Source organism: Sarcophilus harrisii, chromosome 1 (genome assembly GCF_902635505.1).
Source record: "Sarcophilus harrisii chromosome 1, mSarHar1.11, whole genome shotgun sequence".
NCBI lineage: Eukaryota > Metazoa > Chordata > Mammalia > Dasyuromorphia > Dasyuridae > Sarcophilus > Sarcophilus harrisii.
Genome location: NC_045426.1, coordinates 454106487 through 454132585, shown reverse-complemented (window position 1 = coordinate 454132585; position 26099 = coordinate 454106487). Strand labels below are relative to the sequence as shown.

The 26099-nt window shown below is 31.6% G+C and overlaps 1 protein-coding gene across 5 annotated transcripts in view; it reads right to left on the bottom strand.

Moving 5' to 3' along the window:
• The window catches only part of MYBL1 (MYB proto-oncogene like 1), a 63155-nt gene that overhangs the window by 18242 nt on the left and 18814 nt on the right, over nt 1-26099 (bottom strand). For 4 of the 5 annotated variants that reach the window (XM_031946329.1, XM_031946330.1, XM_031946331.1 and 1 more), the window contains exons 4-8: nt 22563-22655; nt 18026-18246; nt 9986-10163; nt 7256-7330; nt 6290-6394 (exon numbers count right to left, since the gene is read on the bottom strand). In XM_031946329.1, the coding sequence (XP_031802189.1) occupies nt 6290-6394; nt 7256-7330; nt 9986-10163; nt 18026-18246; nt 22563-22655 (672 nt within the window). The remainder of the gene's footprint in view (nt 1-6289; nt 6395-7255; nt 7331-9985; nt 10164-18025; nt 18247-22562; nt 22656-26099) is intronic. The other variant, XM_031946328.1, reaches the window with a different exon arrangement.

The following is a 26099-nucleotide window of genomic DNA, read 5'->3' as shown; positions in this document are numbered from 1 at the left end:
AGTAGCAGTTCCTTTTCCAGTAAGATCACATGTCTATTTCCATCTTATTCATCTACTTGCCTATAATTTGCTACTTCAAATACATTATGCTTTCCCCATAATCACACATTCCAATCCAATAAACATTTAATTAGAAGCCTACTATATTTTAGGCACATTATTAATAATAAAATTTTTTAATGAAAATTTTATTTTCAACAAATATTAAATATCTATGGTGTTTAGGAGTCCAGTTATCTATCACCAGTTAATTCATGATGCCAAATTAATAATTGTGTTGTTTCAACATCTACCTAGTGATAGTCATAATCTTATTCCTTGTAATCACCCCGTCACTGTGCTTGGTGTGTTCAAAATAGATTATTGTTAATCACAATCCCAAAGTAATAATTGAGATAAACATTTCTAAGTATTTTAATAAACTCAAACCTTCTTTACAATTCTAATATAATCACTAAAGAATAAATGTATATTACTAGGATTCTAATACTACCCATGAATCATATAAGCTTATAACATCTAGCTATGATTTCAACTATCCAGAATTCAGAAGTTATTAACCTCTCTGTAAATATTTGATTTCTCTCTTATTTGTACACAATATCCAATAAATATCCATACAAAATAATTTTTAAAAAAGTTTTCAAAAAGCCCCAAAATATTAATGATTTGCATTGCTTACACAATGTTATATTTTCCCAGTTTACCTCCATTTTTAAATTCAATTATATACAACATCTACTATGTCTAAGGCACCAGGTATCTGAAGCCAAAACAAAACAAAAAAATGATACCTGATGTCAGGGAGAGAAAATGGGGAAATGGAGGAGGGCAAAGGAAAAGAGTTTTGTACACAGTTAAGTAAATAGAAATGTGAACAAAGTTAAAGTAACTTCAAGAATAAGGGAATATTTTAATTCAAGGACTTCTGACCTTTTTTGTGTCAAGGCCTCCCCCTTAGAATGCCTATACTCCCAACTGAAGGAAATGCTAAATTTTTGCTTATTCTTTCCACACAAGACAGATAAACCAGTGCCAACACAAGTGAAATAACAGGTAGCCTCCACGGTGACCAGAAATGGTCCAGAGATACATGTATTATGTAGGATAGTAATCATCAGCAAGAGTGAGAGCCTTGCAGAAATGAGGAGAAGGCGCTTACAGAGATTCTCTTCCATCCCCTTCACTTCTATTCCTGGGAACCAAGAATAAAGATGGGCTTTTGCTTATCCTGACTCCGGCTGATTCTGGGGTGTCTGGGTGCTAGCGCGGTCATTACAAGAATAGGCCAAGGGTTAAGGTCAAACAACACTGGATCCTGATCTAGCCATTTGAACCTTAAACATCTTGTATGTTCTTGTAACCCAAGAACCCCTAATGTGAGAACATGGAGAGTTCCCCTCATCCAAAAATGAAACAGGGTATGAACCCTGGCACAAAAATGCCCAATTAAGGCACTAAGTTTAGAGAAATAAACCATGTTCAACCCACCAAAGTGAAAAATTCTTATAGATACAAAGATACTTAAAATAGAAGAAACTAACTTTATAACCACAAGCACATACTCAAGAAAAAATCAATTTTCCAAAAGAACTACAAGAAATACCTAAAAGAAATGAAACAAAAGATTAAAAATGAAATAAAGTTTCTAGAGAAAAAATTGAAAAGAAAAGATAGTTTAAAAAACAAATGACTTAGAAAAAGAGGTCAAGAAGTGAAAATTTAGGAATCACCGACCTCCTTTAAAGCTGTGATTAAAAAGAAAAGAAAAAAAAGATAAACGCATAAATGAAAACTGGCCAGATTTATTGGAACCAGAGGATAGAAAGAACCCACCAATCACCTCCTAAGAAATAACCGCCCCAAAAGAAAAGTCTAAGAAATATCACAGCCAAAATCCAGAGCTACTAAGTTAAAGAAAAAATATTTCAAATATTCAGAAAGAAGCAGTTCAATTACCAAGAGTCATTATTAGGGTCATATAATTTATAAGATCATATATGATAAGGCAATTTCTACTAAAATAAGAGGCTAGGAACACAAAATTCCAAAAGGCCTATAACCAAAAATATTTTAATCAGCAAAGCTGAGTATAATTCTACAAAGGAAAAGAGGAATTGCAAACATTGGTGATGAAAAGACCAGAGTTGAAAAGAAACTTTAAAATACAAACATGAGAGTCGAGAAAAAACAGAAGTTATAAGACAATAATATAGTGCTAACATTCTAATAGGAGAAGAAACAAGTGTTCCAGCAAAAACTTAATGTTTTCACAAAATATTGAGAGAATTAAATGAGAAAAACAGAGGATCTAAAGTGGATTACTTCTATTCTGAGGATAATGGAAAGATAAAAGGAATATATTCCTATAGAAATTTGAAAGAAAGGACTGGAACTTGTTATTTTTCCTGATATATGTGAGGAAGATACAAACATAGAGGAAGGGGTGAATGAAATAAGCATCAAATGAATCTCACTTATCTGAAACAAAAGAAGGTTGAATATACATATGGATAATCATAGTCTGGTGTAGAAATAAGCAAACTTAAAAGAGAAGATTAAAAAGTAAGATTGTGGGCAGAGGGGGAAAGGAGAAAGGAAGGAAAATTAAGAGGGAGAAAAATAACAGGAAAGAAATAGAAGCAAAACAACCTCCCTGATCCTGAAGGAGGGAATTCAAAAGAAAAAAAGAACTAGAATCTAATGGATTGCCCATCAATTGGAGAATAGCAGGGTAATGTAATGAGTATTATTGTACCTAAAAAAATGACAAGAGATTATTTCAAAGAATACTGGGTAGTAAAAACTAATGCAGAAAATGAGAGGAACTAGGAGAAAAAAGTATAAAAGTTCAAAAACATTATAAAGAAAAAAGAACCTTGAAAGGACTTTGACCACAACAATGACCAACCATGTCTCCTGAAGATCTATGATGATACATGATACTTTCTGACACAGAGGACACATATACAAAGATACATTTTTGTCCACAGTCACTAATATGAATTTGTTTTCCCTTACTATTCTTATTTGTTACAAGGCTCTGGAGTTTTTCCTCTCAAGTTTTAACAAGGAGAAAAGTTAAGAACAAGAGAAAAGTTGGCAATAGTGATGCAAAAAAGAGGACCACTGCAACATTTTTTAATTTTTTAATGCAGAGAATAGAATGAGCAGATAAGCAAGACAGTTTTGAATGCTAACTTGTAGAATTTGTTATCTGTTTTTAATAATTAATAAGCAGCATAAAATGGAGAATCAGTTTTGCAATTTTTTTAATTGTCCATTGTACATCAAAATGTTTTAAGGGGAAGATAGTGTGTAAATTTTTTTTAATTGAAAGCAATGGGGAAAAAATTTAAGCCCCTCTCCCCAAAAAAGAGGAGATTAGAAGCAAGGGTACCAATTAGAAGGCAAATATAATACTCTACATCACTTAGCAAACATTTATTAAGACACTTGTTATGTGCTTGGTTATTGTGATAAGTGATGGTAATACAAAAGAAAGACCAAAAAAGAAATTCATTCCTGGAAGAAACTCATCTTCTAATGAGAGAAATGAGATATACAAGATTGGATATGTACAAGACAGATAGAAAGTAATTTCAAAGGAAAAATGTTTGCAACTAGGGGAGATCCAAAGAGGACTACTCAGAAGTAAGAATCTAAACTGGGTCCCAGAGGAAGCCAGGGAAGCCTAAAACCATCAGGAAAACCAATGGCCCAGGTCAGAGTTTTGGCAGAAAATTACTCTTAGTAGGTATGACTTAATAAGTAGGGATGAAGAACCAGCAAAGGGAACCAAGGAGAAGTCAAATAGGAGAAACAGTGTCACTGAATCCAAAAATAACAAACACACTGCTCAGGAGGTGATCAATAGTGTCAGAAGCTATAGCTGTCAAAAGTATGTGGACTGAAATAAGTCCATTAGATTTAGCAACAAGCTAACTTTAAAGAGAGCAGATGTAGTTGAATGACAAAATGAGAAGTCAGATTATAGAGAATTTAGAAAAAACTGAGGAAAAGAAATAGAGGCAATGTTTACAGATACTTTTCTCAAGAAATTTATCCAAAATGGGAGAGAAACATAAAGAATGATGATACTTAAGCCAAGATGGTAGGACCAATTAAAGTTATGTGGGTGGAAGAGAGGGGAATTTAAATAGGAGAGACATTGTATTTGTAAACAACAGGGAAGGAGTCAGTAAAAATGAGTAGACCAAACAGAGAAAACATGGGAATGATAGTGGAAGCAATCTACTGGAAAAGATGGTAGGTAACAGGATCAAGGATACATATTGAAGAATTGGCCTTACATTTGGGTGTAAGAGGAGAGAGTATGAGCTGACATCTGAAAAATGAGGAGGAGGAGGAAGAGGAAGAAATGGGATGAAAACCCATGTTTAAAAAAAAAAAACTCTAAAAAGGAGATGAAAGTTTCCATCTTCTCACTCTTAACTCTCTCCATGGACCTTCATTAAATCTCATAGGTTTAACTATTATCTGTAAGAACTCAATTCAACATATCTAAAACACTTCCCAAATGGAACTCATCTTTCCCCTAAAACCTTCCCCCTCTTCCAAACTTCCACCATCACTTCCAGTAACTTAGATTCTCAATCTCAACTTCATTCTTAATTATTCATTCTCTTACCTCACATATCTAATTAGCTGATCTTTCAATTTCTACCTCTACACCTATCACTTTCCAATTCCTCCTCTATTTATACAATCATCTTAGTTTAAGTCCTTATCACCTCTTACCCAGATTATTATAAAAGCTTTGTACTTAATTTCCCTTACTTCAAGTTTCTCATCAAACCATTTAATCCTATAAATGCTGCCAAAACAATTCTCATTGAATATAGATCTGACCAAATCAACTAATTGATCTAACTCAATTACCTATAGGATGGAATATAAATTCTTCTGTTTAACTTTTGTAGCCTTTCATTACCTGATTCCAATGGACATTACTTTCTTCTCCTTTTCTCTCATATTCTGCAATCCAGATAAATTGGCACATCATCTGTTCCTCACTTGAGACCCTCCAGCTTTCATCTTTTTGCAATGGCAATAATGTGTCCCTTCTGCCCAGAAAGTCCTCACTCCTCAGCTTTGCCCCCGCCTCCATTTCTTCCTTTAAGACATAGCTCAAGCACCACATATTTTTTTTTGATTGAGCATGTCACAAAGCCCTGTTTGCCTCAGTTTCCTCATCTATAAATATAAAATAAGCTGGAAAAGGAAATGGCAAACCACTCCAGTATCTATGCCGAGAAAACCCCAAATGAGGTTATGAAGAGTTGAACATGACTGAAATGACTGAATGAAGCAACACTTTCTGCAAGAAGCTTTACTTGATTCAGCCCAGGGGCTAGTGCTTTCCCTCCCAAACTCCATGCTTAATTTTATTTGTATTTTTTATGTATTAATTTTACATTCATTGTATACATAGTTATATGTGTATTTATCTTCCCCATTACAAAGTAAGCTTCTTGTGAAAGGACTCTTTCATTCTTTGTACCCTTAGCACCTGGCACAGTATCTGTCACAAAGCAGGTAATAAGTGAATGCTTTTTTATTGTTGTTGAAGATCGAAGTTTTGGGAATAGGAATAAATAGCTTGATATAAGAGATATTGTAGAGAAAGAATTGACAAATCTTGGAAACTGAATGAATAAGTTAGTTGAGGGACAGAGAAGAGTCAAGGGTAAGTTCAAGATTTTGAATCTGAGGGATTGAAAGGATGATTATATTATCAACAGAAACAGCAATAAAAGCACACCCCCAAAAATCTTATAAAACATAAACTAGAACAAAGAGGTTATATTTTTAATATTTATTACATCAGCTTCTTGAAACCACAGAATGTTGAGAAGTATACATAAAGAGGTTCATATCATAAGTCATAAAGTTGGGATTGTCAGAAATCACTTAATCCAAACTCATCATTTCCCAAATAAAGAAATTGACGCTGGAAAGTTACCTAACATAACCAAAGTCACACCATCTGAAGTGGGTTTGGAACTCAGGTTCTTTGACTGCAGAGCCAGTACTCTTTCTACCATATCCCCGCCTTGAAAACCAAGTAATCTATGTCAAATGTTAAGAATTTAAGGAGCTATTAATCTGTTTTAAAATATGAATACAAATTGATTGTCACATTTTCTAGTTGCTGACTTATTGCCATTAGGGAATATAAAAAATATACTAAAAAAAAAAAAAAAAAAAAAAAAAGGCTTAAGAAGGAAAAGAATCCATTTCTAACCCATACAAGGTTACTCCTTACCGATGAAACTCGCTTTCTTCTAACTTCATTCTCTGCTGACATAAGAAGCAATTCAAGTTCTTTTATTTTCTTTTCCTTATCTGGATCATCATCAACAAATGGCTGCTGAAAGGAGTGTTTAACAAAGGCAAAAGAAGAAAGGAAAGAGCAAAATAAAAACAGCTATAGTTATACTACTGCCTGTTCCAGATTATTTTCAGAATTCTCTTCAGGATGCTTAGAAAACCAATTTAACCAATTAGACTTAATTGTTCTAGGTCTTATAACAGAATACTAGTAAATATTTTCAGATTACACATTAAGGAAAAGGTATATTTAAAATGAGCAAACCAATGTTACCAAGGTGAAGCAACTACATTAATTAAAAAAAATTTTACATTAATTTATAGTGAATTTTTAAATTTATTTTTATTTTAAACTGTTTTCTGTCATTACTAAGAGATGTATTCCACTGCAAGAAGATACATAGAAGATAATTTGAATTGATCTCAAAAATCAGAAAGACATGGGTTGAATTCCTACCCTGACACACAGCGGCAGTGTAAGTCTGGGCAAATCATTTAATTTATCATTTACTCAGAAAACTCTCTCATACTATTTATTTTGAAGCAGTTTCAATCTGCATTGGTGCAGCATATTTCCTTACTGGGAGTTCCTTATACCAAAGAAATCACAGCTTTTGGTAAAAAATAAACATACTAATCTTGAGCAAAAATATTTTTATAATTCAATTACAAGTTTAAAAAAAAAGGAATTCTCAAGTTTTTTAAATATTACAATATTTTTTAATTTTTTATTGGGAAATTTACTCTCCAAAATACTTTCACATTACTTCCTTTGACCAATCCATAAGTTAGGCATATAACTATGTTGGTTATATAGAAAGAAAATTAGTTCTATCAGATTTGCAAAAACAGTAATATATCCTTTCTTTAAAAACAAACAAACAAACAAAAAAACCCCTACCTGAATAAATGCAGAAGAAGTCTGAACATGTTCTACACAGTTGCCTTCTGGTGACACATACTGATAGCCTGGGATCTAAAAATAATCACATTAGATTTCTTAATACATTACAAACATACATTTTGACATTAAAAAGTAAACAAACATTATCACTGTAAAATATCAGGATTAAAGGATGGGGAAAAACAAAGTTTCTAACTAATTATTTCCTATGTATTAACTGAATCTTTATAATTCACCAATATAGAACATTTTGCTAAATTAATTTACTGAATGAGTCAATGGGAAGTAAAAAATAAAATATGTTATTTGGAGGTCTAAAATATGCAATTTTAACTTGGGATCTTGAATTTCATGACTTCTGAAAATTATGTCCTTAAATTAGAACGTTTGTTAGAAAAGATTTTTGAAACCTCTCCTCGATTTAATGGATAGATCTGAGGTCAGTCTTTGGCCCAAATCAACAAATTTCATCTTTATACAAATTCACGTTATTCTTCTGCCACAAATTTTGAAAAAATCCCATTTTGGTAAGGTGGGAATCCTGCTACAATCTATCATTCGAAAAATTTATAGGGATTAAATATGCTTAATCACTAAGAAGAGGTGAGGCTCAAAAGATAAGGACTAGAGACAAAGCTTCACCCCATTCCATTCCCAATATAGAGAGAAATAAATTTTAAAAATATATATTTAAAGGAATGTTTGTCTGAATGCTTGAAGGAGACCAGTAGAAATATATAGTACTATAGACACTCTGACAACACACTAAATGAGGCTTCTTTTACTTTCCCTACACCTTTTCTAATCATTCTAATCAGAGAATATGTATAGGGATTTTTTTTTTTAAATTGTGTATCTAGCTTCCAAAGGAATTTAAATACGGATTCCTCCTTACTTTTTGATGGCTAACCCAAATGACTATTTGCTATTAATAGTCCGTCCTCCATATGACGTTTCAAATGCCTCTATTTTTTTTTTTCAAATAGGATTGTGGGGTTTTTTAAATTAAAATCCATAAACTCTTATTCCCAATTATTGTTTTAAAAATTATTTGTATCTTTTTTCTTAAATTCAATTAATTTCTTGGACAGCTTAGTATAATACCTGGCATATACAAAGCAATTGTTTAATAAATACTTTATTATTTAATAAATGTATATTTATCATTCTAATTGATGAATAACATATCAGCTTGAATCTAAGTAAAGGACAGGATATACAGGTTTTAATCTAGTACATGAATAGGGTATATCAGTTTAAATCTAATTAAGAGATAATATCAATTCATACTTATAAAGAAGACTTGAATAGAAAATAAATTAAAATATGTTAAGTGTCTATGAGCAAAGTACTGTACATAAAATATAAATAAGGGAGTATTCAACTTAAAATGTCTGAACTAATAAATTACTACTTATGTACTTTATTACTTCAAAATATCTGTGATTTCAATGGTTCAGGTTGTAACTTTATACTTTAGCATAAATAGTTTTTATAAGTTGTTCTATATCCCCAAAAAGTAAACCTAAAGTAATAACCTGCTGGTGTTTAGCTAGCCTAGTGCATATGTTAAGGACTTTTCAATCCTGTAGCACTTATTTGAGCTTTAGCTCAAGTGGTTTAGATCCAGGAACCCAATGTTACTTCTTTACTATTTTAAGTAGGATTTCAACAGAGATCTATTTTTTATGAATTATTTTTTATAATTATCTTTATCTTTATAAAATAATATATTCTTTCCCTCTAAATTTTCTTTCATAAATTATGGCTAAACTTAAATTTCTACTTAAAAGAATAAAAATATAAATCTGATGAAATAGAACAACTCTAATTGCCACTGATATCTCATTTTTCAGAAGGCCACTCCTCAGTCTAGACTTCATCTATTTTATATCTTATGGATTGACAGATATCAAGAAAGGATTATATAAGAAAAAAATTATATTCTAAAATTTTAAAGGTAGAATATTAGATATGCTTTCATTCACAAATCTCCTCTTTACAGATGCAGAAACTGAAGTCCACAGAGATTTATTTATCAAATGCTACACAGCTAATTAGTGGTAGAGTACTATATAAGTAGAATATTATTGTAGTTCTGCAATTTGAGGGGCTTTAGGAACTTCCCCAATTTGTTGAACTGTCTCAGTAAATTTACAAATCAATTTGAAAAAACGACTTATTAAATTCAATCAAACAATTAGTTATGTGGGAAGGGAAACGATTTAATTCAGTCAAGAAATCAGTTGCTGATTAAATTGAACTGGTATTCCCAACCCTTGCCAGATATTCGTAAAACCTGATATTTAGAGAAAAAGTGAGATGCCATTAAGACTAAAATATAGTTTATATAGACTATAAATCAAATTTGCCTATCATTCATCCATCCTACATAGATCAAGTGAACTACAATATATACATACTACTTTTAACTAGACAAGATCAAAGCTTTAAATAATGGGGCAAATTTAAAGTAATATTTGTCTATGAGAAAAACATACTGAAAATAAAACTATTCATTGATATCTAGCTAAGATTATCACCTATAGCATTTACGTCTTTTATAACTTTCTTAATTCCCTCCCCAGTTTGGAAACTTAATTTTCTCTTTTCAATACTATTAAATAATATTGGACTTGCAATATTGGACAAATAATATTAAGAAAATAAATCTTTTCCTATATAGCAACTAAACCATTTAAAAAAATAAAGATTAAAAATATGTGCCTGAACAGGTATGTAAAACTGATTCTGGGTTTGCAAATGGTCCATAGTCGCACAAGGTTTGTGTTGAAGTTTTGATGAAGCAGATCGCTCTGATTTGATTCCATCTTGTAAGTAGCCTTCCTGTTCCACTTTTCTTCGCATAGTAGAATTCCAATGATTTTTAATAGAATTATCAGTCCTAAGAAGTGATAGTGCACAATTAAAAATAGGTAAAAAAGGGAGTGGAACAGGATTTTAAGAATTTTTAAACTTTAGAAATTATACAAATTACTTTAAAACTTAACTTTTTACAATTGCTGAAATTAAATGTTTTATTAAAAAAGGTCAAACCTCTCAGAACTCTAGAAGAAAATACATAAATATTTCAAGTTCAAAATTATGTTAAAAAGATAGCATACTAGCCCTAGAATCAGAAGGACTAGTATTCAAATTCAGCCTCAGATGCTGTGTGACCCTGGGTCAATCATTTAACCCCAAATGCCTTCAAAAAACAATTTATGCTAACAAATCAAAAGGACAATAAAATAAATCTTACAATGAGGAAAATACTACTTTGTAATAAGTGCTCTATTATCTAGAAATAAAAATCAAGAAGAGAGTTCTACATCATTTATTTAAAAGTGAATTATAAAACTAAAATATGCTGAATAAACAAGAGGTAAATTTGTAATCAAAATAAAAAATATGCATATTAATATTTGTAATCTTACCAACTGAGCATATTTTGCCAATTACAAACATCTGAGATATATCATTGCTTATTATTAAAAGCTAAATAATTATTATAGCTAATATTTATACACTGCTTACTATGTCTTACTATGTGCCTGACACTGTGCTTATAAGCATTTTATAATTATCTCATTAGATCCTCAGGACAACACTAGGAGTAAATATTATAATCCACACTTTACAAAGGAGGAAACTAAGGCAAACAGAGGTTAAATGACTTGGCCAGTAGTGTCTGATGCTAAATGTAAAGGCAGGTCCTTGTAACTCCAGGCTCAGCACTCCATTCTCTGTGCCACTTAGCTGCTCTGATGATGAAATCATCATCTAACATAGAAATGAAGCCTCTAAAAATTTTAAATATATTTATGGCCTCACAAAACAAGTGAAAAAAAGTAGTGAAAAGAACATGTGCCTGGAGGGGAAAAAAAAAAAACACAAAAAACTTGGTCCAGCTGAACCAGATTAAACAGAGAGCACTTAAGAAACAGGAAGGATAGAAACACAAACTGGAACAGATAGGCATTTTCAAAAGCAGCTATTCTCATCAACAACAAAAAAAAAAAATCCAAAGATTCTTGAGGATTTTAAAAAACCAATGTACTGGACTAAATTATACGAAGTGATAATGTCACTTAAGAGAATAAAGTTGTGAAGATAACTTTGATAAGGCTAGGCCTTAAGGACATAGAAAGTTATGCTGCAAGAAACAATTTTTTTAAATACTGAAGTTGGATAATTCTCAAGACATTTCAACAAAATAAAAATCAAGCTAAATCCTACAAAGGAAATACATATGTATATATCAGAGGTGTTTGCCTCAGTCATGAGTAATGTTATATATAAGGTTCTAATATGGCTCATTTCTCCAAATGTCCTGATTCCCCAATGAAATAATATTAAGTGTATCAGATTCTGCAACACTATAAAACACTTTTATGGAATATATTATAACACAAAATAATTACCAACATCTGGAAAAATAAAATCTATCAAAAACCACATACTGTTCAAAAAGATAATTGGGATGCCAGCCAATGTCAACAGTCATTTTGGATACATTACAGGTGGGATAATAAAGTAGGTCTAGAATCAAGGTGGAAGAGGAGATGAGAGTAGACTACATTTGACAAACTGCTTTCAATGATCTCAAACTGCTTGATACTGCAAAGAGGTCCATCTACCTCTTTAATATAAATATTTTTCCAGGAATATTAAAAAGTTATAAATCCTAGGATACCACAGTCTCATAAGAATTTAAGTAATTCAAAAGAATATAGACAGATGCATAGTAGATATAAGCCAATGTGTTATCAAAAGCATTTTTGTAGTGGGTCACAGACAGTGCAAAACTCTAGGTGAGGTACAAGACCCTTTAGTCCAGTGGAACTCTGCTTTAATTACAACACAGGTTGTCATGCTCTCTGACTTCTCAGGAAGGCCAAGATGCCCATAGAGGGTATGGGGAGCCAAACCAGACAAGTCAGCAGAGTTCCACTGGACAAAAGGGTCTTATACTTCACCCAGGGTTCCCCCCTATCTGTGATGCTCTACACACTTTGTATACAGGAATAGGGTACAGGATATTGCCAAAGCTAAGAATGACGAGAAAAAGATATGAGATAGTCAAGCAATCAGAATTAGAGATAATAGATGGATAGGTCAACTGGGACTTGGTAGCTTCGAGACACAAACAGAACAAGAAGATGTTCAATATGTTGGGCAAGATTTTTCCCAAGAATTCATAAGTTAAAAAAAAAAAGACAAGAATTACAAAGAAAAAGAAAGTATAGAGAAGCAGTGAACTACAACTGTAATTGTGGTAATTAGCAATAATGATACTTCGAACAATCTATGATTTTATCAAAATAAGATCTTTTAATTTAAAGCTTTCTTTGTCATGAGGATTTTTCAGGTTTTGAACCAAAAAGTTTTTACTAGGGAAGCTGAAGGTTCCATTTTTGCATATCCTCACTATTCAATAAGAGGAATTATTTATTGGAGGAAAATGAAATGGCAGAAAACACAACAGCCTACATAGACTTCACAATTCTTATCCCATTTTTTTTTTCTTTTTGCTGAGGCAATTAGGGTTAAGTGACTTGCCCAGGGTCACACAGATAGCAAGTATTAAGTGTCTGAGTTCAGATTTGAACTCAGGCCCTCCTGACTTAAGGGCTGGTACTCTATCCATTATTCTACCCAGCTGCCCCATTTTATTCCAATTTTTAAAAATATATTTAAGTTAGAGATAGCAAGGCAAGACTGCAAGTGTCAAAAAATGATAATCAAATATTAATCTCATCTAAAATAAAAAATACCCTAGATCATAGATCAATCTACAATCAACCAAGGAATATTTATTAAAAACCTACTATAATTTGTAACAGGTACTAGGGATACGATTAGAAAAAATCCTTATTTTCAAGGATGAGAAGAAATATCAAAGAGATAAGGATCATGGCAAGAAAAGATAATATTTTTGTACAGTAAGGCTCCCGGAGAAAAATTCCATTTTTTTTCAATATATATACCTTTTACTGCACATTCATTAAATATTTATTGATCACTAATATATACAAGGTTCTATGGAATATGCAAGTCTAAGATTTGAAGAGCTGTATGTATTTCTTCCAGAAAGAAAACAAGATTTATGTACATATCAAGTACAAAATGGTTTCTACATTACAGAAGGTACAAGACTTTCCATTTAATCTGGGGAAAGAAATATTATTTAATTCAGGAGAAAAATAAAGGAAAAAACAAACCTGTTCCCAGACTTCTTGAGAATGAAGTAGCTTCTAATCCTCTCAAGAAATTATCCAATGAGAAAAATTATAGTACTTTTACAAACTTAAAAGTTCAACTAAACAAAATATTAAAATGTCAATCATTATTATTACACATAAGGAGGATCCAGAGTTGCCACCAAGAGGCAGGATTTCAGTTACTGCACCAAGAAGAAATGTTTCATGATGATGATAGAGGCAACTCCCTGTAGAAATGGACATATGTAAAACTATAAAAACATTTAGAAAGTATAGTATTCTTCTAGGAATGAGATGATAGAGATCCTCTTGAAACTTATCAGAATGAAAGACTATATCTTCTGGTGATTCACATGTAATTGATTCACATGTAAATGAATAAGAAGAGTTAAAAAAAAAAAAGAAATAAATACTCTCTAGGGATTTTGAAGATCCAGGAAGCAAAATGAAAGATATATGAACAGAATATATGAACAGAACTGGTATTTTTATAACTGCTGTCAGCTGAAGGTAGAGAAAAAAAGCTATGAGAAGTAAATAGCTAAGAAAATAAAAAGGGAACTAGAGAATCCAAAGATATAATGAAAAACTTAGAATTTTCCAGTCAAAAAAGGGTAATTCAATACTTCTAGGATCTGTGATTTCCTTGGACTGAAGACTGGCTTCACTGACAGACTGTAGCTTAATCCAGCTATGACTCAAAAGAATTTTTTTTTAAAGAATTGTTTAAAAATTTCATTGCAGTCAGTCTAGTAATGAACTTCAGAAGAACTAGAAGACTAGTTTGATCTTCAAGGATCAGACACATAATTCATTAGGTTATTAGTCTTCTTAGCTTGATAAGACTTACCTAACTTAATAGTTAGCACATTTCAGAACCCAGAGTCACTTCCATACCTCTGAGGCTGAGAACAGGACTTACTGAATACTCAAAAAGAAAAGGGACAATATAGAATAATTACATACTTTAGAAATGAAAAAAAACAGTGAAGAGCACTTGAGTGAAGATAAAATAAGAGAAATAGAAATGATATGTTAGGAATATTACCACATAAAAAGCTACAGGAAATGAATAAGAAGTTTCTAATATGCATAACAAAACGGTGGCAGATAGAACACAGTGGTTTTGGAGGATTTCAATTAAAAATGCTGAATGTCTCTATTAAAAGTTTAGACTACATGACTTACATTTGCTACTAATTTCACCTATCAAAATATGGTAAATTAAAAAGCTACCTGCTGAGCTGGACTTGATTTTGTACAATAAAAGGGAACTTATCAGAGTAATAGAAATTAGGAGAATCTGGGGAACTTGATATTTATCATAAATGATGAAAAATGCCTTTGTCTGGCATACTCAAAACTGTGCTTAAAGGGAAAAAATTTATTTGACTTTAAAAAGATTTCAAAATATTTAAATATAAATCTGATAGGACCTATTAAGTCTATGATTCTAAAAGGGATCTCTCACTTCAAGTGAGATGGGAGGCTCTATAAAATGAAACTCTAATAATAATTACAAATTACATCTATGACAAAGACAATGCTAAAGAGTCTAAGAACACTGAAAGGCCTGTAGTAGGAACTTTTTGATGACCTATTTTTAAATGAACATAGAAAGCAAACAGAATCAAAAATACATAAATGAGAACTAAGTATTAAAGACTGGAGTGGTCCTATAAACTTAAGTGGCAAAACAATAGAAAATGTTTGTTCAACTAAGAGATTAAAAGTAAGATTAAAGAAGAGAGAGAATTCCTGTTTAAGTGAACAGGATGATAACAAAGAGAAGTAAAACTAATCAAATTTTTATTTCCTCTATGAAGGAGAATAATATATGGCCTGGAAAGGAAAGAACAAAAATGGTTAATGTGAGATTGAAATATATAATTAAGAAATAGAAGTAAACTAAATCCCTAAATAGGTTACAGTCACCTGACTTGAGCAAACTCCATTGTTACTGTTCAATCATGTCCAACTCTTTGGTATCCCATGCACCACTGTCCATAGGATTTTCTTGGCAAAGATACTGGAATGGTTTGTCATTTCCTTCTCCAATGGCAAATAGAGGTTAAGTTACTTGCCTAAAGTCAGATAGCCAGGAAGTTTCTGAGGTTGAATTTGAACTCAGGTCTTCCCAGATTTAAGCCCAACATCTTATCCAATGTGCCACCTAGCTGCCCAGGTCAAATTCCATACCAAGGTACTGAAAATACTTGAGAACAGGGATTATTGAACCACTGCTGTGTGGAAGATAAGAGAAGTGCTACAGGAACGAAGATTAACAAATATTTCAGAAAACAGTTGAGAGAGTGGTAAAATATACCCTGGCGAACATGAAACTGATTCTTGGCAAAATACTAGAAGATTGTTACAGGGTTAATTTAGAAACACAGAGAAAATATTTCTATCCCTTTACTAGAACAGAATGCTACTGGGGATCATGATGTTGTTCAGTTGTTTTTTAGTCATGTCCACCTCTTTGTGATCCCATTTAAGATTTTCTTGGCAGAGATATTGGAATAATTTGCCATCTCCATCTCCAGTTTATTTTCCAGAGAAGAACTGAGAAAGAGGGTTAAATAACTTGTTCAGGGTCCAAAGCTACTAAGTATCTGAAGTTAGATTTCCTCGTCTCATCCGCCTGACTCCAGGCCCACACTCTAGCCACACTATACCACTCAGATGCCCTGAGAGCTAGAGCTAATGAGAACCTGGAGTCAACTCCTAATCAGAAATTCACTACCTGCATAAGCTTGGGCCAATGAGAACCTCTTTGAATCTCAATTTCCTCATCTGTAAAATGGAAATAATAAAATTTCTCTAGAACATATCTCACAGGGTTTTGAAATATTTAAATAAGATAACATAAGATACTGAACAAGTCTTAAAATGTTATATAAATGTTAATAATGTTATTTACCACAATTGAATGACTGGACCCAAAGAATGGTAATGTATCAGCCAACATCAACCTGGAGAAAAATTCCCTGGAATGCTACAATTTGGTCTTGTTCAATGTTTTTGTCAATAGTTTTAACTAAGGCATAAATAGCACATTCATCAAACACACAGATAGTACAAATCTGGGAAGGATGGCTAATAAATTGGATGACAGACTGCCTCAAGAGTGAAAGTTATCTTGACAAGCTGGAAGGAAGGGAAGAAATTAATAAGATGAAACCTATTAGGGATATAAAGATCTATGTAGAACTAGATTTAGATCTACAGAGATCTATTTGTATATCTAATCTATATAAATAGACAATACTTGAATTCAACTGCACAACCATAGGATGAGAAAAAAATGCTGTTAAAAAGTAGCTCATGTGAAAAAGTCTTAGGAATTTTTTAATAGGCATTCTATTTTTCATTAGAAATTGACAAGCTAGGATATGTAAAAAGATAGTTGAGCAATAGAAGGCCCAATTGAAGGTACTGAGGAAAGTAGAAAATATGAAATTTAGAGGAGCACACCATAATAAACATTAAATATCAGGAAGAAAGATGTAGAATCTACAGACAGAAATTACTGTGAGGCAGATTCATATCTTGATATGATTATGAAAAACATTTCTAAGGTGGACTGGATGACCAATTGTCATTGCCATAACACTAGACAAACCTCTGAATTCTTTTTCAGCTCAATGACTATGAAATGCATGTAAGGCAGAGTGTTTTTATTCTGGTTTTGATAATCACATAATCTCTTGAAGCCATGATTTCCTCATTTGTCAAAAAGGAATGACATATATCTATCAATTTCCTTCTTAGGATTATAGTAAAGATCAAATGAGATAACATTTGAAAAAGTGCTTTTAAAACTATAAAATGTGATGCGAATCTAGCATATCTAGATGTTTAGTCCAGAGCAACTACTTCTAATATGAATTTCCCCTCTCCCCAACAATTTTATATTTCTGTAAGGTCTCAAATTATTTAAAAAATCTGAAAAATCAATTCTACTGAGCTATGTATTAGCATCAAGAGAAAATTAATGCAATAACAATTTTTAAACACATACATGCACACACATACACATACACACACACACACACACACACAGCATCTAAGCTTTTTGTTTTAGCCAGTATATTGCTAGCCACAGAGCTGATACAGTCATTATAAAAAAGTAATCTTTTGTACAAGAACAATATCTAAGATTTGAAATTTTTCCCATTCCCATTGAACCTATGCTTGTTTAAAAAGTATCTGTTTAATACTAAACTGTTACCAGATAAAAAGAAAAATATATACACCAAAAAAATCAGTTTTATATGCCTATCTAATTGCTACTGAATTGATTCTAATACTACTTATTTGAAAATTATACTTACAGTAAAAAACACATTAAAATGAAAAACCCTAAAAGATTGCTTACTTTAAAAAAAAGTTTAATTTTAGATTAAGATCCACAGAAAGCTTTGAAGATGTTACTATTTAATTTTTCCTTTAAGTTTGCTTTGTCTTATAAATATTATGACAAATCTTAATAAAGATTATATTTCATTACAGAAAAAAATATATACATTTACATAAGCACCTTCCAGGAAGTAGTTTGGCAATTTCAGCCCAACGATTTCCCAACCGTTTATGTGCTTCATAGATTATTCTGTCCTCTTCTTCTGTCCAGGAAGACTTCTTTACTTCAGGATTCAGATGGTTATGCCACCTCTCTCGACACTGCTTCCCTATTCTTCCTTTTAAATGTTTTGCAATTAAAGACCAGCGCTTTGGGCCATATTTCTGAACTAATTCAATAACCTGAAAAAAAGGAATATGTTTTAAAGTGGAAACAAAAATAATTTATTATTAAAATTTGAATAACATCACTAAAAATTCAATGCCCAATTGAAAAACTCAATTGTAACTAGCCCAAGAACTGTGAAAAGCACTTCTTCATTTCCAAAATGAAAATATGATTAATACAAGTGCTTATAGTTGATAATTGACTAGAGAGAATGCTTAATCAAACTGTAGTACATGAGTGTAATGTAATATTCCCATAATGTTTAAAAAAAGAATTCACAGGACCACAGGAAAACGTGAGTTTAAGTGGAATGACTCACTTATGATACACATAATGATTAAAGATAATAAATGAAAACAAAAAGAAAGTCAATAGTGTATAATTATAAAGACAAAAAATATCAGTAAAAATATTAAAGCAACTGCTTTAGAAGCTAAACTTGATTTGTCTAAATTAACTTACTATATCAACAGTAATGATATAAGAATTTTTCAATTCTTTAAAAAAATTCATTTTCACTAATATAATTAACAAATCACTTTCAGAGTTTAAAGTCCTTAAATTTCTACTGTTCTATCAGTAGGTGTTTTCTAAGCCTTAAAAAAAAAATAAGCTAATCAATACCTTCAAACCTTCAATTAGATCAGTATTAGATTATTATTAAGACTATGACTGTCTATATCCATAACCAGCTAAACCATTAAAATAGAACATTTTAAATTAAGTCAGCTTCTTTCCCTTCCCTACCCTCCTAATCCCAGCTTCTCACTGGGAATAAGTAGAGTGAGGCAAAAATCACTTTTCTCAATGGTTTATGTTAATATTAAATGCCTGCCCAAAAAAATCTTTGTCTGAAATGGCTAATTGCATTATTCAACAATAATATATTGATAAATATCTATTCTTAATTACAAAATGCAAAATAGCAATGACAATTAGATGTCATGTGCACTGTTTCAATCTTAAAGCTCTATGCTAGCACTTCTCAAACAATAGATTGTGAAGCTATTTGTAATTATCTAGTGGTATTAGAAAACATCACTAATCAGCAAAGGCTAAACCAATGTTCTCAAAATGTGCCCATTCTTCTCCCCTGCTAGAATTTACTAGAATTACATTAAGTAGAATTATATTATCATATTATTCCCCATATAGCTCTCTCCATAATATCCCCAATCTCCTGAATGAATAAGGAAAAATGAGATTATCATTTTCTATTTCTTCACAATTTAAATATCTGACACAAATTATGAAATAAAAGTATAAAACAAAAATGTATTTTATAGGACAGCTTCAATCTAAGTCTATCTAATCAGTCTATGTCAAAATGGTATCAAGAGACTAAACTGATTCTATGGACTACCTTGAGGATTTGGTGCTTTCTATATAATGGGAAGCAGGGGAATCAGGATTACATGAGTTCAAATTTTGCCTCTGACATATACTAGCCTTGTAATCATGGACAAGTCACTTAACTTCTCTGAACCTGTTTCCTCATCTGTAAAATAAGGAGAGTAAAACCCACAGCACCTATTCCTAGGGCTGCTAAGAGATTCAAATGAGAGAATATATATAATATCATGTAAATATTAAAACACTACATTAAAGCATTAGACATTTAGGTATTCAATTGTGTTTTTGGTATGTATTTTAATCTAAAGTGCTCTTTCTTCATCATATAAGACTCTCTTAACTGTAATCATCCATTAATTGTCATCTTAGGGAGATAATACATATGTTTAGGTGTATATACACACATAAATATTACATAGAAAAAAAGGGAACAGAACTTGGAGTCAGGAAAAAATAAATTTGAATTCTAGCTTGGTCACTTACTAGATACTAGATTTAAAAAGTCACTTCCCTATGCCTTATTTTCTTCATCTGTAAAATGGAAATAATACTATCTCAAAAGTTTGTTGTGAAAAATATCAATATGAATCATTTTTATTTTCTCTCTAGCTACAGATAACCCTCTTCCTCCAAATTAACAAAGCACTTTGGACCTCAGATTTTTAAAGTTAAGTATTTTACCCAGTTTTATAGTCTTGCATAAAGTTCTTATTTACATTAACAAATCTATTTTTATTCATTTATTATTTACATTCACAAAGGCAGAGACTATTTCTTATTCTCCTTTATGATCTCCTTAATGCCTAACCCTGGATACTCAAATGTTTGTTGAAATGAGAAAAGGAAGAAAAAGATTCAGAAGTAGATTTTAAAAAGACAAAAAAGCCAGAAGACTAGAATGGAAAGGAAATTAAGTACTAACAAATTGCACCGTCATCATTATTACAATTTTTGGGGACATTTGTTCATTGTGATTCCCACTATCCAGTATTTAATTAATTCTAATAGAACTGCATTTTTTGCTACTGTATTTTAATCTAAAGTGCCCCTTCTGTATCTGATAAAGGGCTGCTGCTATTGTAATACTCCATTAATTTTCATCTCAAGGATAAAATGAACAAAATTTTGTTGTGAACAATGCCTACTATATAAAAAAAGCACTTACACATATAGATTTAAAAGCAGAAGTGGGTGTTGTTTTACACATTAGATTATAATTCCTGAATAGTTTGTAAAGTGAATATTTATATATCAAATCATACTTTCCCCAATGATTTCCATTAGAGTTAGAGATGCATTTCAAGATAAGCGTATACACTATAAAATAAAATAAGAAAATCACATTCAAGGATCCTGAGCATAACTTCAAAAAGGATATTTTTGTCAATATACACTTAACTTTCCTATACAACTTTTAGAAGGAATTAATGAAATGAAAATTCAATCCACATGATGACAACATATAGTTGCTAATTCAAGAAATTTAGCAGAACTCTCTTAATTAGAAAAAACCAGTGGAAAAAAATTTATAAAAATATAATTCAAACAAAACAGATAAGGTCTGTTTTATTTTTAAAAGAAATTTTAAAATATACAATGATATAGAGAGGCAATATGGACACAGACATAGAATCAGACATTCTGGTCACTTTGGGCAAGTCATAACCTTTTAGAACATTACTTTCCTTGTCTACAAAAAAAAAAACAACAAAACGATAAATAAATAAATAACTTGATGGTTTGTTGTAACGATCTTTATGAACATAAACATACTAACCACAGAGAAATAAACACATGTGGTATTATACTACATTTCTATTCATAAATATTGACTTTGAAATACATATTAGGGAATACCTAGGGAAACTAAAGCACTTAAAGATTTTGATTTTTTATTTTTTTGGTCTAATGTCTAACAGCTAATAAGTAGCACAGTAAGGATTCAAAACCACATCTTTTGAAACTTTTCCTCAGAGTAATCTGTGATTGAATATTAAGGAGGAGGATGCCTGTTTTGATGGAAACGTTCTCCTAATTGAATAATAAAGGTGGCAAATCCCAAACTGCAATAGTAGAGACAGAAGAGCTCAGCCCATTTTCAGGTCAGCTAAATCCAGCATTACCCACAGATTTCTCTCCTGTGCTCCAAGCCATCTTATTCCTACCATGGAACATAGTACACAGGCCAATGATCAATATGTATTAATTTTTACTCTTGTTTAGATAGTTATAAGTGCTATAGTGAATAATATTTTAGATGATTCACATGACATAGCAAGACCTACAATATAAGTTTAACAATGTGACAGAAAAAGATTATATGGTGGTGTTCTTATTTAAGTAAAAAACTGTCCTTCAGTGAAATATGCAAGATATTCACTTTGAAGGATATATTGACCCCTCTAAAAGGGTAATCACCAGTCTGGTTCCCCTATCTATTTTGTGTGTTTGCAATCAAACTGCAATCACAACCTCCCTTTGGTTTCTTTTGGACCAGGTTAAACTTTGAAGACTTTCCAATCCAGAATTGTCAATGTCACTAATCTCCTTTTAGGTTCTCTTGCACTTTAATTCTTTTATCTGATGAAAGGCTCTCTAGATTCAAAATTCCTGCTTAGTTTATCATTTTATTATATTAGATTTGTTTTCTTTCTTTTTTCTCTTTTAATGGCTGACACAATCAACTGCAAAAGAGACTGAGAAAAGGTAAGCAAGCTATTAAAAATTGACTCCTCATCACTATATATTAATAAAACGAGAGGTCATAGAATCAAGTGTGTATTTAGTTGCCCTCTATTCAGTGAGATATAATATGAAGAAACCTACATTTCAAAAGAACAATATATACTAATATAAGACATGAAATCAAAATAAACTGATATTTTGCATAAGAAGACTATAAATAGCAAGTAGAAGACCTTATAACTTTACCTACTATTTCTTCACCACAGGGGAAAAAAAAACATGAATTTATTACCCTCTGATCTTCTTCTTTAGTCCACGGACCTTTGATTAATTCTGGGTTTAAAACTTTCTGCCATCGATGCTGACACTGAAAATCAGATCGGTTCTGAAACATAGTTTTAAAATTATTTAACTATGAAATACTTTGCTTCCCACAACAATATTTCCCCAAACATGAAGGGAAACTTAATCTCAAAAATCCTACTACTTGACAATAATAAGCTTTCACACTTAGGATTCTTACTTATACTGATATTATTTTATGCACACACATATACACACATATGTATATATACAAGTATATGTGCTTATGTATACATGCACATATACATCTATATATACATGAGAAGTTTTATGACTAAATATTTGTTTTCTTTATCCCAAGGACTTAATCTATTCAATAAAAACAAATGTTGAATTAGGATGAAGTACACATGGCGATCTCGCTATTAATCTACTCTGAAAGCAATAGAACAAAGCTAAAATTAACTATTACAGAGGCCTGGGTACCAAAATTACAGTGCACAAGCAGGTATATCTCAACTCAATGCAAGCAAAAGATAAGGTAATACGAAGGACAGCAAAAGAAAAGCAAGACAAGAATGGTTTGTTGATATGGTAGTCTTGGTCCTGGCAAATGTGAACATAATATTCAGTCAATCTATGATAATACTTTACTTCTAGGTATGGTTTTATAAGATGCCAATAAATGCTTTCTAATCAATGCTTCAAGTATATCTTGAAACAATGTAGATAAATTATCAATTCTAAAATTCAGACCAACATAAAGAATCTTATCAAATGAAATGAGCTCCTGTAATATAGAAAATACAGTTTCTCAAAACAAACCAATTTGGCAAGAAAAAAGTACCAAACTACATAAGTCAATGAGAAAATGACTTGCTCAATTATAAAATGGCAACATTACAACACAAAGTAGTTGGATTTTATTACAGTTTTTAAATGTATTAAACTTTTGTCTCCAATGTATCTCTCAAATACTTGTGCTAACATATTTAGAGAAGAGAAACAGATATTTTAAAAACTTCATCAAGAGAACTTTCCACACCAAATCAGTTCTAATGGAGCAGTAATGAACTGAACCAGCTACACCCAGCGAAAGAACACTGGGAGATGACTAAGAAGCATTATATCGAATTCCCAATCCCTATATTTTTGCCTGCCTGCATTTTTGATTTCCTTCACAGGCTAACTGTACAATATCTAGGAGTCCGATTCTTTTTGTACAGCAAAATAATGGTTTGGACATGTATACTTATTTTGTATTTAATTTATACTCTAACATATTTAACATGTATTGGTCATCTTGCCATCTAGGGGAGGGGGTGGGGGGAAGGAGGGGAAAAATTGGAACAAAAGGTTTGGCAATTGTCAGTGCTGTAAAATTACCCATGCATATAACTTGTAAATAAAAAGCTATTAAAATTTTTTTAAAAAAGAGAACTTTCCACAATTCTTTAACTGTGAATTACATAAATATATATAAATAAAAATTAAGTTAACAAAATATACAATAAACATGTAAGAAAAATATAAGATTCAATTAAATGAATAAAAACTAATGCATCAGTTCAAGTCCACTACAGTTCCTGTCTCAATCAAGATTAAAAAAAAAAAAAAAAAAAAAAAAAAGGCAGGGGTGGGCTGATTTAAATCACAGCAGGTAGAATTTAGATGTAATTATTTTTCCCCCAAGAGAGGAATTTTAGACTAGATATACAAAAAAAAAAAAAAAATAGGAAAAGGAGGAAATTTTAGGGTGTACAGCTTCCTGCCTCTTCAGATTAAGAATACTAGTCATAAAAACAAAGAAATGTGTGCAGTTTGGAATTCAATAAATATTAGTTTAATTTTTTAATGTACAATGTTTTAAGATATAATTATGACCTTTTTTTGATTAATTTCAATAGACTCAAATTTCTCTTCTTTCAAAACACGTGGTGTTTCCTTCATAGTAGACACTGTCATAGTTCAGTAGTTACTAAATTAGTACTTAAATAGGGCAAACAGGTGACTCAGTGGATAGAATACTAAGTCAGGAATCAGGAAGAATTTCAAATCTGGCCTCAGACACTTTACTAGCTATGTGACCTTGGGCAAGTCACTTAATCCTGTTTGCCTCAGTTTCCTGACCTGTAAAATGAGATGGAAAAGAAAATGGCAAGCCACTATAGTATTACTGCCAAGAAAACCTCAAAAGGGGGTCATAAAGAGTTGTGTCCACTAGTATATTGTTGGTGGAATTGTGAATACATCCAGCCATTCTGGAGAGCAATTTGGAACTATGCTCAAAAAGTCATCAAACTGTGCAGTGTTACTACTTTGACCCCATAGTGTTACTACTGGGCTTATATCCCTAAGAGATCTTAAAGAAGGGAAAGGGACTTATATGTGTAAGAATGTTTGTGGCAGCCCTCTTTGTAGTAGCCAGAAACTGGAAACTGAGTAGATGCTATCAACTGGAGAATGGCTGAATAAATTGTGGTATATGAATAATATGGAATATTATTGTTCAGTAAGAAACAACCAACTGGATGATTTCAGAAAGGCCTGGAGAGACTTACACGAACTGATGCTGAGTGAAATGAACAGGACCAGGAGATCATTATGTACTTCAACAACAATACTATATGACGATCAATTCTGATGGACCTGGCCATCTTCAGCAATAAGATGAACCAAATCAGTTCCAATGGAGCAGTAATGAACTGAACCAGCTACACCCAGCGAAAGAACTCTGGGAGATGACTAAGAACCATTATATCGAATTCCCAATCCCTATATTTTTGCCCGCCTGCATTTTTGATTTCCTTCACAGGCTAACTGTACAATATTTCGGAGTCCGATTCTTTTTGTACAGCAAAACAATGGTTTGGACACGTATACCTATTTTGTATTTAATTTGTACTCTAATATATTTAACATATATTGGTCTTCCTGCCATCTAGGGAAGGAGGGGAAAAATTGGAACAAAAGGTTTGACAGTTGGCAATGCTGTAAAATTACTACCCATGCATATAACTTGTAAATAAAAAGCTATTAAAAAAAAAAAAAAAGAGTTGTGTCCAATTGAAAAATGGCTGAGTATCAATAAGAAAGTACCGAAATGCACTATTATTTAAAAAAAAAATTAGATCATGAATCAGATAACATTGGATTCTAGTCTTATCACTGTGTAAAGTGGGATAAATCACATTTATCTCTGTGATTCTGCCATATGTAAACTGGAAAAAACATAGCAGCTCCCTGTTGTAGAGGGATAGTCTCAGGATCTGTATGTCACCAAGATAAAATATTTTAAAACAAATAATACATATGAGACATATGTGAAATTGCTTTTATAAGACCTACATTTTTACTTAATGTTTGTTGAACTGAAAATATTTTTAATATACCTTCCTTACCCTCAAGTACTCAGAACATAACTGAGAGTCAGAAAGTAAAAGAAACCTCTGACAAATTAGAAGATACAAAATGCATGTACTTTATTGTTCTGAAAATCTTTATGCTTTTTCATTCATATTTTACA